The sequence below is a fragment of the Etheostoma cragini genome, chromosome 12 (genome assembly GCF_013103735.1).
Source record: "Etheostoma cragini isolate CJK2018 chromosome 12, CSU_Ecrag_1.0, whole genome shotgun sequence".
In the NCBI taxonomy this organism is placed as follows: domain Eukaryota; kingdom Metazoa; phylum Chordata; class Actinopteri; order Perciformes; family Percidae; genus Etheostoma; species Etheostoma cragini.
Window position 1 is genome coordinate 16,362,319 of NC_048418.1, and position 16,209 is coordinate 16,378,527.

Genomic DNA, 16,209 nt, shown 5'->3' on the forward strand with positions numbered 1-16,209 from the left:
CTCCGAGCTTCCGGGCGGTGTTGTCCCTGGTCCGTTGACCGTCTCTGCCCGCCTTGATCCCGCTCTGCAAAGACACATCTTTCGACCACGGACAGGCGCTTAATGCGGCTCAGTAATGTAGAAAAGGAGACTTTTCGGCCATGGTGTTAGGTTAGCGGTCGATAGCGTCTGCTGAAAAGCACAGTTTAAACCGCACGTGCTCAATTTAAGCCTAACCTCTTTTCTGTCGCTTTTTTGCTAACATTCGAATCAGCGTTTAGCTAGTTAGCGTTGGTCAAGTAAGACGTAACCATGAACACCGGACCCTGCATCCCATGCACACCTGCCCGGCCCCGGTACACCTTCTGCAGGTGATGACGATTCGCTAATGAAAAAATGACGTTGCCTCCTATAATGGGCTCATCCAATCAGTTGTAACTAGTGACTTTAACAGTTAGGATATTCATACTAGTTACCCTAACAGTTAGGATATTCATAGTTACCCTAACAGTTAGGGTATTGATACTAGTTACCCTAACAGTTAGGGTATTGATACTAGTTACCCTAACAGTTAGGATATTCATACTAGTTACACTAACAGTTAGGGTATTCATACTAGTTACCCTAACAGTTAGGATATTCATAGTTACACTAACAGTTAGGGTATTCATACTAGTTACACTAACAGTTAGGGTATTCATACTAGTTACCCTAACAGTTAGGATATTCATAGTTACCCTAACAGTTAGGGTATTCATACTAGTTACCCTAACAGTTAGGGTAACTAGTTTCAACTGATTGGATTAGCCCAATTTGTTTGTTAGTTTGTTTAGTTAGGGCCTAACTAAACAAACTACCAAAAACTACCTAAAGCTACCATCTGACGAAATAAATAAATTAACTTAAAAAATTGGCTCTATGAAATGTAGAGTTTATTGCATGTTATACTAAAAATGTTTTGTATAATAAACATAATTGTATCAATATAAAGTGTAGCAAAAATGTCCTTTTAAATGCAAAATCCGGGTATTTACATACACAAATTAATAAAGACACCTAAGATAGATTTCCAGAATTTGAAAAGAAAGCAATACAACATGCACACATTTACAGAAAATCTATAACTTCAAAAATAAAAATGTAAACAGAGGTAAGATCTAAAAGTGCATTAAGAATAAACCACAGTTGCTCACTAAAGTCATTTCAGAAATGTATAGTCTACATGATTCTTCAGTAAGTGTCTTTGATTGTTTTTTTTGCTAACAATGTGCGAGGACTGTCTAATGTTAGCAGTTGCCTATTTGCAAACATGAACCTGATTGAAATTAAAGATAAAACAGTGTGGGTACTGGATAGGGGCTGTGAGATGTCATCCACTTTTCAAGACCTTTTTACCACTGACTAAAGAGCAAAACAAATCTGGTATAAGAACACGAATTCAAAGAAGTTGAAGTTGAACAATCATTCCAGTTAGGATAATTTAGCTTCCAGTGGAGACTTGGAAAAGCTACGGAAGAGGATTAGGGCCACTGGTGAAAAATGTATTTGAGTTCTGACTTTATTCTCAGAATTCTGACTTTAATCTCAAAATTATGAGTTTAAAGTGAGAATTCTGAGATTAAAGTCAGAATTCTGAGAATAAAGTCAGAACTCCAATACATTTCTTACCAGTGGCCCTAATCCTCTTCCGTAAAAAGCTGCCTGTAGGCTATACTCTTAAAAAAACTAAAACATTCCTAGTTGTATGTATGATACAAAAAAAGTCGTTCTGTCATATATTCATTTGTCCATAATGTTCATCCTTGCAGACATTTTGCTGTCCGTCATTTTTTCTCTACTTCTCCAGCTGTAGTTCCTTCTAAAGGTCAGCAGAGAAGTCTACGCATCACGCAACCAAACTGTTTACAAACTAGAAGTTTAAAAATGACAACTAGGTTAGGAGAATATCCTGATCACTCCAGCTGTTTGGCTCTGGTGGATTTTCATTCTTCTTCTTTTTTGCCTACAGGGTCCCATTTGAACTCATCTCCCAGTTTGTAAAGAATTGGGTCTACTAAAGTTGTTCTTCTGTTACTGGGAAATGCAGCGGTCTTCCAGGTTTATCATGAGCCGCTCCAGTTTGCCTAAGATCAGATGGTTGTAGTTAACGAGGATTGTGCTCAGACTCTGGGTGCTCCGTGGAACACAAGGCAGTGCTGGACTCCCCACTGGCCCCTGCTGGTCCAAACCGAACACACAAAAATGGAAAGAGTTGTAATAGTGAAACAGAAACAAACAGGATTTAAAGTAAAAGGATACCATACATGTTAACAACTCAAAATCAGAAATCATACTGTTCAGACCCCCAAACCTCATCAGTCTTTTGAAAGTGGCCTTGGTCCCTTGTCTGCTAATGTGAAGGCAACTGCAGGACATTTGAGAGTAGTACTGAACTCAGATCTAGCCTTTCAACCACACATGAAACAAGTTGTCCAGTTATGTTTCCTTCAAATAAGAACTATGTCCAGAATCAAACCCATGCTTTCACTCTGACCTGGACAAAAAAATAATTCATGCTTTTATCTTGACTACTGTAACTCCCTCCTCTCTGGCATCGCCCAAACTTCCCTCTCTAGTTCAGAACGCAGAATCTAGGCGTGTCAATAGTTTTAACAGACAACATCACATTGGCCCAATCCTGGCTTCTCCTTATTGGATCCCTGTTTGATTTAGACTAGATTTTAAGATTTTACTGATCATCTGGGTCGTGTTCCAAGCTATATAGCAAAGATGTTAACCCCATATGAGCCAGTTCGCAGCCTCAGATCCTCAAGTGGGGACTATCTGGCCTTTCCAAAGTTAAGGCTTGAGTGGCTTTTACCATCAGGGCCCCTCAATTTTGGAACAACCTGCCTGGGAAAGATCAGGCTTTATTGCTCTTTATTTTTATTTATCCTATTTTACTTATTGATTTGTATTGTTTTTCCCCTTTTATGTTTTATCTTTTAAATCTGTTTTTATTGTCTTCTCCCTGTATGTTTTATCTTTTTAATCTGTTTTTATTGTCTTCTCTCTATGTTTTGCCTTCTGGATATCCTGCGTTTGCCTTGCTTTGTCTGTCAAAGCGCTTTCTTAACTGTTTTTAAAGGTGCTGTATAAATAAAGTTATCAATATTACAACACCCAACACAGATTATAAAACTGCCACTATTTACCAATGGGAAGACTGAAAAAATGATAACTGATTATTGACTATTAATCCACAATTTAACTTTTTGAATTTTAGGACATTATGTAAAACAGATCACAGGACATCCATTTTGCACTCTGTCTCATTGGGAAAGTATGCGCTGCTATCTTCTTCTTGTCCTGAGGAAGGAAGGCTTGGGGTCACACACCATAACATCATCACTCCCAGGGCACAGACACTAGCCGCACATTTACGAGAAACCAGGATATTTCCACACCAGAGGGAACTGATAATGCTTCTGAATCATATGCAAACCAGTGAGAGAGAAGCCCAACAACACGTTTTCACTCACTTTGTGTGAATGTTCATGAACACGCTGATACAATTTACTTGGCTGTTTGTGCGTGAATGGTGATCGATTTGATGTTTTACAAGTCAAAAGGCATCCAGACGATAAAATCAAAAGTTAAATTTTCAAAGAAGTGCAATCTGTTCCAAAAGCATTTAAATGTCCATATTGATGTGCACTTGGGAGCTTCTCAACTGTGAAATATAGACATTTGAATTGTCATATGGATCCAAGACATGGCACTGACAGATACATTTATAGCAACATGTACACTTCTTTTGACCAACAAATTAACAAAATCAATGCTTGTTTGCATGCAGTTTGTCACTGTGATCGCTGCTTACACTCAGCTGAAGGTGTGTGAGAATGAGCAGGTAGTTGTTGATGTTGTTCTCCAATCTCTGCAGTAGCGAAGCAGCACATTCTGGCTGGCTTGGGGATTTTACAACCTTCACACCTTCGATAAGAAGACTCAAGGATGCAACTATGTCTCCTCTCTGCTCCTGGTGCTGCGGTCAAACACACACACACACACACACACACACACACACACACACACACACACACAGAGGATATTATTAAGACAAGGTTAACCTCTAGAAAGCAATTAAGAAAACCATTGTGGTAGAGGATTTTGGACCCATACATGTGCCAACATACTGATTTGTTTTCCCATGATGCTACATGAAGCTCGATACAGGGTAGCTGAACCGGTGTGGATAGGGTTGTTGAGCCATTACAGTTACTCTGCAAGGGAGGACACAGTTGACAGAAGCCCGACATATAGTTGGACCACAGAGAGTCACACTGATGGGAGACTTCAGGTAACAGCATACAGGAAGGAGGATTATATACATTAACCCAAAAGGAGGCAGAGAGACAGAAATGTTGGCAAAATGTATCTGTAACAGTTCTCACCAGTGCCCTCTCCATCTCTGCCACAATATTCATAGCCCTCCTGGCGCCTTTATTACACACAAATTCTATGGGTTTGGTCTCAGCATCCCACACCTCAGAGGCTAGCATACAGAGCAGCAGGAGTCCTGGACAAACACATAAACACACTGAAGCTGAGGTGCCACAAGCCAGCTTGTTCAGCTTATAGCAAGTGCATTGAAATTCTCACAAGTCATACTTTTTAGGCTCACTACTCACTGCTTAAAGCCATGCCCTGCTTGGCCGCTCCTGATGAATCCACATTTGTTCCATTAAGAAGTGTGTGCCAGGTTTAAAGAAAAAAAAAGCCCCCGTGTCCACTGCAGAGGAGCTTTGTGTCCTTTTTGTCTTCTCACCACTTGATTTCCCACCTTCTTATTCAGTAGTGGGAAGTGCGAATGTTATCTCTAGCCTGAGAGCAGGATGAGCTTCAACTTCCCTACTGCGCAGCATAACAAAATGGTATAGACTGAAAATGGCATTTCATTGATAGCAGGACTATTTTGCTCCTCGTTTGGCCAGAGTTGGCTTTCAGGGCATTGAGAGTCAGCATGCTTGCTGACTAAAAGGTTAATGATTTATTATTGTGAAATACTCCATTTACACAGCTGACATCAAATATGGTCACTACCACTGAAGGCTATTTACTTTTTGTCAAGGTTTCCAACCAATAGAGGCAGCAGCTTGGGTTCAGATAATTCACAAAATTGGTGTCAGAGGGAGCTACACAGCCGACATATGGAACGTGGGTGTGTGTAAGCAACATGTGGGTGACTGTTTGTGGTGACTTAGCTGTGTCTGTAAGTGACTAGGGAAAGGTTGTTAATGTACCAACAAGCAGGACTGTTTTCACAATAAGGTTCATTAAAGAGTATAAAGTTCCAAATTGTGCCAAGATTTTTTTAAATTGTAGCTTTTTTGTAATAACTGTTACATTTTGACCATGCTGCTTTATGTATTCTTACAGGCATGTGGTGATGGGAGGACAAGGTAAAATCACTCCCGACGTGATTACCCCTCTGAGGATCGTGTAATAGCCTTACTGGCTGTAGGCCTATTTATTACCCAGAAGGAGAAGAGAACAAGCGGTTTTCACCCTGATACGTTCAGTCATCCATCGGGTTGTGATGCCTGGGGGGTGCTTCTGGAAGACGTGGTGGCGCTTCAATTCAGTTGTGTGTGCGTGTATGTGTGTGTGTGTGTGAGAGACGGGTGGGGGAAGGAGGTCTAGGTGTAATAGCTGTCAAAGACACGGATAAGAGAAGACATGGGTCTATGCACCATCCATCCTAATTTCAGACACTGGCTCAACCCCATCACCTCAGCCTGGACATTACCTGAGCCCCGAGCCCCTCTGATTAAGACGCATGTGGTCTAATACTCAGTGTGCGTGTTGACACATAGGCTACAAGGAGAGAGAGAGCGAGAGACAGAGATATGGGGGGGGGGGGGGGGGGGGGGGGGGGGGGGGGGAGATGCAAAGAGAGAGATAGCATGCAAACTAAACACATGCTTTATTTTTCTCCCCCCAAGCCTGCTGCTTTCTCTGCAGACATTCTCGAGCCTTAATTGAGACTAATGTGCGCCGCGGCTCCGCAGACGATGACCGGAGCGCATGGATTTCTGCACACGAGGAGAAAACTGCGGGGCATGACACTGACAGTACCCGCATTGCATCACGGAAACGACACCCGGTACCCCGCTGTCTCCCTCCCACCTCAACTGGAGCCGATAAGGAGACTGTAGCACCTATCATATGATTTTTTTTATTTTGCCTCACAATCCCATGCAGCCGCGCTCTCAGACGGCTGGCTGTCGTTCTCGGTCTCCAAATCCAGCCAGCAGCTTCCTGCTCCGCTGTGCGCTGCTCTGGAGGCGCAAAACCGGTAATTACGCGCCGCGTTGACGACCTGTGGCGCGCAGCTGTATGGATTGCGCATTAGGAACGGGCCGGTTTCTGGGATCTACTGAGATTTCAGACGGGAGTCATCAGCTGCCCAATCACATCATCGATTAAGTGTGTGCGCTGCAACCTGTAGCTGCGTGCCCCTTTATTTCAGTCACTGTTCCGCCGAGGCACAATGGAGGGACACAGCTGACGGTTTTGAATCTGTAGCCCGAGGAAGAGAAGAATAAAGAGGAAGAAAGCAGACTCAGGGGAAACCGTAAGTATGCTGCGTCCTGATAAGATGGATCACAGTCTTTTTTCTCTTTCCAAAGTGTCTATTCCATGTATGTCTCCTGAACTTTGTCCATGTCCAGCTCAAGGGCAAATGGCAATTGAAGGTCTGATTTGTTTATAGTGTCATTTGCTGGTATCATTTAGTGATTTTGTTCCCCTGACAGTTTTCTGTCAGCTGAAACCAACAGGGAATGACTAATAATTTAGAAACAAAAAGAGGCACAGGTGGTTGTACATCATTATGTGCGTACACCAAGGACTCAAGGTCCTTAATACTGTAGATGTATGGCAGTATGTGTATGTGAGCAAAATTCATTTGCACACATTCATGATGTCAGATTAAATTATTTGTTACTGTTACTTTTTGGTCCATGATAATAATAAAAAAATATAATAATGAGTGGTAAGAAATTGTTGATTATTGCTCTGACCTCTCTAAATACAAGTTCCTTACAAAGACACACACAATTCATTTAGAATTTAACCAAACTAAACCAAACATTCACTTAATTCTAATCACAACAATAAATACCTGAAACTGTTTTATGATAAGGTGATTTTCTTATGCTTTCTCGTCATGTGGACATTAAGCTCTCTTAATACATAGGAAAACATAGATTTTTGTGTTTACTGTCACATGTATTTCCTCTTGTATTTTGTTACCAAACCTCCATGCAGAGGTGGTAGGTTTCATATTTCTAAAGAATCTTGTGGAGATGGAGCGATATGGGTCAGTGTGCTGCTCCTTGGGGCTGCAAAGCACCTAGTTCCTCTGCTGCCGGGGCCACAGTACCCCTGCATGTGGCTGCCAGCTCCCTGATAAAAATTGGTGGCTCTGTTTACCCTCAGTTACAAGGTAGGGAGATGATGTGAGTACAAGTTGTAGATGCAAGGTGCATATAGGAGCCTCAAGTGCATGAATAATGATATTTGTGAATGATTCTTTTTTTGTGAAAGTGTGCTTTTGGGTGAAATCCCTCCCATCACTCAACATTCTTAGAAGCCCTAGTTCATTCTGGCGCCTGTGGTCCAGTGCTTTGAACTGGTTGCCTTGCCAACAGCCAATCAGCTGCAGTTTTGCGCGGGACCGTTTTTATCTGTCAGTTAGTCAAAGGCAGTCACTCTCAGAGGAGTTAAGTCTTTTAACCTGTAAAGGATGAGAGCGTTTGATATTCAAATGCACACAGGCCTGTGACCATTTAAATGATTTCATGTAATGCCATCATTTCGAAGCTTAATTCCATTAGTGAACTTGGTGGTGCAATCTAAAACAAGTGGGCTGGTAAGGCAAGCATATTTGTTGGGGCCTAACAGAGTTTTAAGTTCTAAGTTGAACTAAGGGCATGACGGATGTTTGGCTCCTGACAAAGCAACAGCAAACCCTTGAAACAGTGGTTATCTTTCGGGTGTGAGTCTCACTTGGCTCCTCATCTTTCAGTGCAATAGATTACTCTGCCAGTAGCACCTCTGAAAAGCCTTTTGTGAAAGCCCGGAGCGATGGGCTTACAGTGTTGTTATACATGTGTCATCTGAGGAAAGAAAGTGATATGAGAGTGTAACAAACCTTCATGTGTGAGCTTAGAGTGTTTGATAAAAACTCTCCTGAGAGGTGCTTCTGCAAATGCACACATACACCCTAACACACAAGGCAGTTAAATGCCATATACAGTAAGCCTCATTTACAGTGTCCGCTGCTGGTGCCCATGAGTGCGGTACTTCACTGAGAAATGCTCCTTATGGGGCTGTTTGGCAGAAGATTGTTGCTCTTCCGAGTAAAATATACTAAAATATGAGGCAATGCATAAATTCCAACACAAAGTGTCTTAGTAAGGCTTTGGACCACCACGAGAACAGATTCATTGATTCTAAAGGTCGCTGATCTCAGAGGGGTAAACTCTATTTGCCCACTTGATATTGCCTCATTTGCTTTGATGATTATGGTGATCTGTCCAAAACCTCTCATAGGTGTTCAGTTGGGTTAAGATCTGGTGTGTGTGAAGTCAGTCATTCACATAATGTTCATGCTCATTCATTGACTCTCTGTGCCCTGTGCTGTTGTTAGAAGGTCACTTTAATTTATCATCCATCTCTACCACTGTTAATATTAATGGACAGAGCACCCATTGGTTTTTGGAGATCTGCTATGAGTCATTGAGTTTGCTGTTATGGGTGCAGCCATCCTCGTTGCAGATGTGACGATTTTAGATGAGAGGGAGGAGTGAGGGAGGAGCAACGTCGTGTTACACACTGTCACTGGCCATCCCACCATAGCCACGCCCCAAAACACCGCCTGCTTTATTGACCATTTTAAAATCAATGAGACCATAATTCAAAAAATTTACATCCTTCTGTATTGCAGAAGGCTTACAACTAGCAATTGAAACTATAAACTCATTATAAAAATGTTTACTGAGTTAATTAATCAAATGAGAAGTAGGTCACTTTCTCATAGACTTCTACAGAAACCAACCTCCCTTTTGCAACCGCACGTGTTGCCCATGCTGGAATTCAGATAGAATGCAGGTTTAGTGGAGAAAATGTCTGGCGTTCGGTGCGATTTTTATTTGCAGGCGTCACTACCTGATGTGAGTTAAACACAGATTTGAGTCGCGCATGCTTAGATTTAAAAACTTTACGGCACAACGTGTCATAGTACTGAAATTTGTGAAATCCATGAAATAATAAACTTTTCTCATTACAAGCAATAACAGATGATGGAAATCATTTCAAAAAAACATTTTAGCTATCTATGATTGTTTGATTGCTAACATTAGCTCTAAACGCCATTCAACTGACAACCTTTGTTGTGTTTGATTGCTAGCTTGCAGTCAGCTGTGAACCAACTTCTTTAAGTAGGTCCATTTTTACTGTACTGACATTACAGAAGTCTCAAGTTAGCATCTTGTACTCTACTTGTTGCAAGTGACTCAGGTGCAACTCAAATCTGCACTCGACTCACGTCGGGCAGTGACAGCAGGTGCCATACGAGATGTGTGTGTGTGTGTGTGTGTGTGTGTGTGTGTGTGTGTGTGTGTGTGAGAGGCAGTTTACGCCTTTACATTCTCTTCACTTTGGTATTGTTGTTATTTACGTTTTCCGTCTTTCAAATATCACCTGGAAGGTATGAAAACTTAATGCTTCCATTTTTCAAAAAGAACAACAGTTTGCCTAAGAGAGCAGCCTGACTATCATTCCAGATTGTATCAATGGGAGAACTTTCAAAGGGGCATTCTGCTGATTTTAACTCCTGAAGTTCAGTTAATTTGTCATACGCCTGTGAATGTCATCAGGGTTATCTTGAGTTGGGCTCTGAGAATTTAAAAAGTTTTAAAACATAGCCTGTAGGAGGGTGTATTTAAATACATTAAGTTGCATTATGGGAAGTCTAAGATCCTGTTTTTGGAAATTGACCCGAGCAAAGTCAGGGCATTTTGTGTTCTGCTGCGTTGACTTTGCCTTTTCTTAGTTTTGTGACCCCCATCTTTATAAAAGTCTGTGGTCCTTGAAGAACACCTTACAAGTAACAATAAACAAATAATTGAATAAGATTCTAATCCTGAAATTATAAACTGATTGTAGGCAAGACAATCCTGGAGCCACTTCAACTAGGCCTAGGACTACTTATATAAGCTACACGACAGTGAGAGACAGGTAAAAGGGCATGGCTAATAATGGGTGCTTAGCCCCCATTCTGGATTCACTGAAAGGGATAGTCTAAACATGTCTAAAGATGTCGTCATGACATTGACATTGACATTGAAGATATATCCCCCCTCCCCTTCTTAGTGAGTTACTCATCACACGTGTGATCAAACCAGGAGCAAAGGACAGATCAGAAATAGGCTACCACGCAAGAGAAAAAGCATCCAAACTGTCTTTTATTACAACTGTGTATGCTCCTGCCTCCGCACAAAAGCACAAAAACATCATCAAACCCAGTAACTCCAGAGGGAGAGAGAGACAGCAGAACAGTGGAGGAGTGGGGCGGTGTTTAGCAGTCAAACCACACCAGCGCTGCTGCGAGGCTAGCCGGTTATAGGCCTACTCTCATCTTTCTGCACGCACGCACACACACACACACACACACACACACACACACACACACACACACGGCGACGCCGCTTTGCATCATGCAGGAATGCTCACTAGAAGAACCCTGTTAAACTGCACATGTGCTGGCAGGCAGCAGCGCCGGGTCCTCCTCCGTAGATTAATTAACGGATTTGCCACTTCTGGGAGTCTCGGATTGAAGGTTTTATGAGGATAATGCGGCAATGGTGAAGGACAAGACCGAAAACCGGACGCTTCAGTATCAGCAAACTTTGGTGAGTTTCGGTTGAGGTTTTTTAGCGCATAAGGGGTACCATAGATTTCGGTTTTGGCCGAAGGATGAAGACACAGCTGCTCAACTCTGTGGGAATTGTGTGCAGCTTTTTATGGAATGTTCCTATATAAAAAAATCTATATCTTATGCGCGGATTTGATTGCCTTTTGCGCTGCTTTCCCTCTAGTTGCTGCTCTCCATACATTCACCCGCATCCACAGGTAAGGGGGTTGGGTAGGGTGACCAGATGAGACTGGGTAGCCTAAAAATCGGGACTGGACATGAATCTCAAAACTCCACACCAAAATGATGTATTATTTGTATTCAGGAATTCATCTGTCTGTCATGTAAACCAGAACAAATAAAAAATCATTAAAATCATACATTCAAGTGTCATTATGAAACAAATAAAACTGTACAGTTGTGCTGTTGGTTAGCCTAAAGGTAGTTTGCTGCTAGCAGCCTGACGTCTGACACCCCCCACCTGTGAATTAGGCTAGCCTTCCATGTTCCTTCCTACATATAGCCTGTATTGCAAAACACTTTGTTTGCATCTCGTAAAACTGCAGTGATCCAGGGATATTTCCCTACCCAGTCCTCCCGGGACTTGCAGAGACATTTTTGCTTCTTAGCTACGTGTTCATCAGGTCCCGGGACACCAGCCTGAGCCTACATATCCACAATGAAAGAATAAAAAAATAGCAATGTGTGTCAAAATTCAGCCAATGAGCAGCCAACGGGAGATGGCTGCAGGACAACTCAATCACCATGAACAGTCTATCAGACTATAACTACTCGAGAGTCTGCTTTGCTCCATAATTTTCAGGACAATTAGGGCTGGATTCGGGACAACTGCTGGATTTCATGACTGTCCTGAATTCTTCGGCACGTCTGGTCACCCTATCCACAGGTGTTGCATCCCTCTCTGCCTGACACCCCTTCTTAATTAATTCTTATCCCTTTCGATGGATTAGAATTTACCAAACCATGTCAGATTCTTTTGCTTAGCTTGAAGAAATGCATAGGCTACATGACTATCTCTGAGTGTGTGTGGCCGATTAGGTCATTATTAAGATGTTGATATCCTTGAAGTATAAGATAAGAGCCTCACGTTGCTTACTGAGCTCTAATATATTTTGCTCACGTCCCGTGTCCTTCCTTCCTTATCTCTTCTTCTGCAGATCTTGTCCCTCCTTGTTCCCCCTTATGTATTCCTCTTCCCCTCAGCCCTTCCTGTTTGCTAGAGCAGCCCCTTTTTACTTATGAACCCAAAGTGAAGTGTTTCTGAATATAAATTGCCTCATGCACCAGTTTCTCATGTCATTGCAGGACTGACAGTAGTACCCTGGAGTAATCCACGCAGGGGTATCTATATTCAGATAAAGGCACAGACAGATCAGTCAGTGGATTACAGTCTCCTTCCACCCTGCTTTGTGAGTCTATAGCAGCAGTTATCTCTCATCTACCTTTCCTCTCTTTTTGTGTCCATTTAACCTCACATGGGCACAAACTGTGGGTCAGTCCGTGTTCGTGCAGTTGTGTTGGGCCAGTGGTACAGAGATGTTATTTCTGCTCTTTGTTGTTGTGAAGATCAATGCCGTGCTCTGTCTCAGTGCAAAGATCAGTAGTAATGTAAAATGGCAGTCAGAGTCTGAGGATGGATATCACCCCCCCTTTTGACCATAGCGCTTAGATCATTGCCTTTATCGTCCACTCCCTGCATACCAGTCCATTACCCCTGATGCATGTGTGTTTCTGCTGTTCAAGCGATAGTGCAGCTTGTGTCACAATACTTTCCCAAAAGTACAAAATGGCAACATTATCATCAAATACCTTTCCTCTGGTAAAACAAAGCATCTTTGTTTTCCTCTTAGAAAACTGAATGGCACACAGAGATATATTTTAACCACACATTTAAATCAGATAAGTAAAGTGGAGTTTTTTGTCTGCATGGCGGCAGTCTAAAATTGGATTTTAGTGTTGACAGAAGGATCTTCTGTGTTTTATTGTTTGCCATCAGCAAGATTCAGAAGTTTTTCAGTCATGTGGGGGTTCTTGAATTTTCTGGCAGCACAGAACCACTTGTGCTGTATTGCGGGATGGAGCAGATGACATGAAGCAGATAAAGAAAAATATAGATATGTCTGATAACTTCTTCCCGAGGAAGTAGCACAGAAATGTCATCTCCTCATTTGTACTGTACTAAAAATTGCCATTCCCTCCATTGTGTATACCTTTCTAGCAATAATATTTTCCTAGAATCAGCTGTGGATTGCAGTGTTTAACAAGACAATGGAACAACAAATGTCCCTTTAATTTATGGATACTGTTGGTGCTGGAGTAGAATCAATGAGCATTGCTGTGACAATCCATTAAAACAAGATATTGTGGGTGTCATAAATCATATAAATGAGCTGAACAACTGAATAATTGATATAATTACAATGCAAATGTCCATGATTACATTTCCCATCATGGAAACTCATCCCTAAAGAAAACAATCATTTTATATGTAAATGATACCCATTCGTATGTCATGCACAGCAGCACTGATGCTGTATTTTCAGCCACTGCGCCAAACAGATTTCTTAGAAAGCATCCGCACTAACCTCTCTGAGCTCATTATCCAAAGTAAATAGTAAAACAGAGAGTAAACAGGCTATTTATAACCATTAAGATTTCATTTATACAACAGTGTGTAGAAACTCTGCCTGTCTTAGGCAGCAAGATGTTATTTTCTAAGTCTTGTGCAGAGATGCAGGAGAGATCCTTTGAGCAGCAACTGGCAGCTTGAAAGCAACCGGGCTCTGGTGCATGGGTCACTGGCTTCTACAACTGCTGTCAGGTGCAGTGCGTGCTGGGATACTGGGCAGTGGCTGTCTGTCTCCCCAGCCATCTCCTGGGATGGCGGGATGGAGCAGATAAAGTGGAGAAGACGCAGTTATGGACTGAAATGAAAAGAGACCGCTGGTGTTGGGGTGACTTGATGTTGCAGCCTTCTATCTGAATTCTTTTCAAAACCTTCTCTTCAGAGGTGCAGGAGGTCTGGATGTGACATGTATTTTCCATTTTTTAAAAGGGTGGGCAAGTTTACTCTTGCATTTAGTTTGTGTGTGTTTGTGTGTGTGGGTGGGTGGGTATGCACATTGCACCTGCCTACACATATGTGCTTAAATGAGTGTGCGGTGAGTCTCTGTCAAAGCAGATGTTAGAGGCAGCAGGAGGCTTAAGGATTTGGCTGCTGCAGGGATCAAAGTGAGTCCACCTGAAGAGAAAAAAGCCTCCACCCCACACCTTCCCTCACTCCGCTCCCCGCCAAAGAGCACTGCAGCAACGCGGAAACCCCACACAGCACACAAACTGCCGGCCTTTCTGAATGGATGCATGTGTGTGCTGTTTCTGAGCAACCTGCTGCACCGACTATCAAGATATGCCACTGAGAAGATCATGTTCTCACCCTTCTCCTTCCATATGTCTGTGGTTGATTAATATTTGAAGCAATGCTACTACAACACAGATTTATGTAAATATATGCACATTGTGGTGCAGGAGAAGAGAACACCGTCTCTTCTGTCTCACTTAGGCAAAATGTTGTTCAAATTCAGGGATTATGATTTCTCCAGCCACAAAACATCTGTATGAATACTATTACACAGACAGTATTAAGACTGGACATACTTATATATGTGCATACTGTTAGTTTGCACTGTGCAGCATGCGGACACAAGGACAGATCGTCTTCCTGAACAGCCGTGAGCAAGCGCACTGACAACAAAATACTAGACTGTGATATCTGTTGCCTGTCTCTTCTCTTTTGTTTTGTTTGGTTTAAAGTATCACAGACCAGTTGGGTTGGTAAATATGCTGTTTGCAATTTACTTCCATCACTTACTTCCATTATCTTATTGCAAGTAGGTGCAGCTATGATGAGACGTTTTATGAGAAAAACTCCTATTTTGAGTTGAATTTGACTGTCATACACATCTCCGTTGTATCTCAGCATCTCTTTCTCTCCCTCCGTCACTGTTACACACCAGCATAAAAGCATTTTCTCTTCAGGGGGGTCTAGTTCCTCACCGTCAGCATTCTGTCCCTTTCTCCGACACAGAAGCTGGCTTCAGTCCATTTCAGCTCCTGTCACCTGAATGGTCCTGTTACCTGCACACCCCTGAACGGGCCACTGCAGAGACGACCCATCTCAATTCATTTGACATTTTAAACAGACCTAGCTCATTGTACTGTACAAGGTGTACTCAAGAACTAACTCACAGAATATATACTTGTATACTTTTTTAAACTCACAAGATGTAGGGCAAACTAATTTATAATAATAAACATTAGGCCTAGTTGATAACCCAAAAGGACTGTTATATAAAAGTGTGTACTATTGTGAAATATAGAATGAAATATTGAGATCCTATACTTGAGTAAAAAAATCAACCACATTATCAACCGAATATGTCTTATGCAGAAGGCCCTTTTAATAATGTTATATATTATATTATATTATCAGTATTATAGATGCATTAATAAATGCATGTAAGCAGCCTTACCATCAATGTGGAAATAATTATGACTACTTAATATGCTGTTAGTTTTTTCTATAACAGTGCATCATATTTAGTAAAATTACTATATGTTTTTCATGTACATTTTTACTAACTAGTGGCTATATCTGTCAGCTAGGGCTACACATAGTATTTTCAATATAAATTAATCTGTGTATTATTTATTCTTAGATCAAATTTGATCAACTAAATGTCACTAGTGAAAAATTTTGATCATAACTTCTTTAAAATTTTTGTATTGTCCAACCACCAGCCTGAAACCCAAATATATTTAGTTTACTGTCATATAAGACCAAAAAGCAGCAAGTTCTGGTACGGGAAAAGCTGAAATATTAATTAATCATCAAAATAATCGCTAATTATTGTTGTAAGGTTGTCTGTCAAATAAATGTAATAGAGTAAAAAGTTTATAACTTCTTCTAAAATGAGGAGAAAGAGCGAGGTCCCCCATTAATCACAGAGTTGGTGGTTTAATGTCGCCATGACCAGAGCAAGACACAATTCCTCCCGATGAAAGGTGCTGCCATCGCGGTGTGAGAGGTGCTCTAAATAAAAGCACTACATACTCAAACACAGTGGAGTGTAGAAGTAGAAATAGAAAACTACATAAAATGTAAATACTGACTTTAGTAGTTAGAATTACAGTTCGTAAACTTACATTCTTCAAACCAGTGTTGGGCAAGTTACTTCCAAAATGTAGTA

General features: G+C 41.6%; 2 protein-coding genes and 1 long non-coding RNA gene across 9 annotated transcripts in view; 1 reads left to right on the forward strand and 2 right to left on the reverse strand.

Moving 5' to 3' along the window:
- Nucleotides 1-887: 887 nt before the first annotated feature.
- Nucleotides 888-12,738, reverse strand: LOC117953855. The gene is made up of 3 exons (XR_004658698.1): nucleotides 12,728-12,738; nucleotides 5,834-5,838; nucleotides 888-1,197 (listed from the first exon to the last, which is right to left on the reverse strand). It is a non-coding gene; the product is annotated as an uncharacterized LOC117953855 (long non-coding RNA).
- On the reverse strand, nucleotides 1,875-4,980 carry thpo (thrombopoietin). 2 transcript variants are annotated; one of them, XM_034887244.1, is made up of 5 exons: nucleotides 4,653-4,980; nucleotides 4,416-4,540; nucleotides 4,158-4,244; nucleotides 3,842-4,006; nucleotides 1,875-2,196 (listed from the first exon to the last, which is right to left on the reverse strand). In XM_034887244.1, exons 1-5 carry the CDS (start codon nucleotides 4,663-4,665, stop codon nucleotides 2,050-2,052), a joined length of 537 nt encoding a protein of 178 aa, XP_034743135.1. In that variant the 5' UTR covers nucleotides 4,666-4,980; the 3' UTR covers nucleotides 1,875-2,049. The 2 variants fall into 2 exon arrangements, with proteins under 2 accessions (XP_034743135.1, XP_034743137.1); XM_034887246.1 differs by having other exon boundaries at nucleotides 1,875-2,193; nucleotides 4,653-4,974.
- Nucleotides 5,915-16,209, forward strand: part of clcn2a (chloride channel, voltage-sensitive 2a) — a 40,361-nt gene continuing 30,066 nt past the window's right edge. For 4 of the 6 annotated variants that reach the window (XM_034887213.1, XM_034887217.1, XM_034887214.1 and 1 more), the window contains exon 1: nucleotides 10,698-10,940. In XM_034887213.1, the coding sequence (XP_034743104.1) occupies nucleotides 10,890-10,940 (51 nt within the window). In that variant the 5' untranslated portion in view covers nucleotides 10,698-10,889. Of the gene's footprint in view, nucleotides 6,599-10,697; nucleotides 10,941-16,209 lie in introns of those variants that run through there. The other 2 variants (XM_034887216.1, XM_034887218.1) reach the window with 2 other exon arrangements.

Coding starts and splice junctions, on each gene's coding strand:
- thpo (XM_034887244.1), bottom strand. Junction 4,007..4,157: donor CATCATGGGAAAACAAATCA/GTATGTTGGCAC, acceptor GTTTGACCGCAG/CACCAGGAGCAGAGAGGAGA. Junction 2,197..3,841: donor TCACACACCTTCAGCTGAGT/GTAAGCAGCGAT, acceptor GGTTTGGACCAG/CAGGGGCCAGTGGGGAGTCC.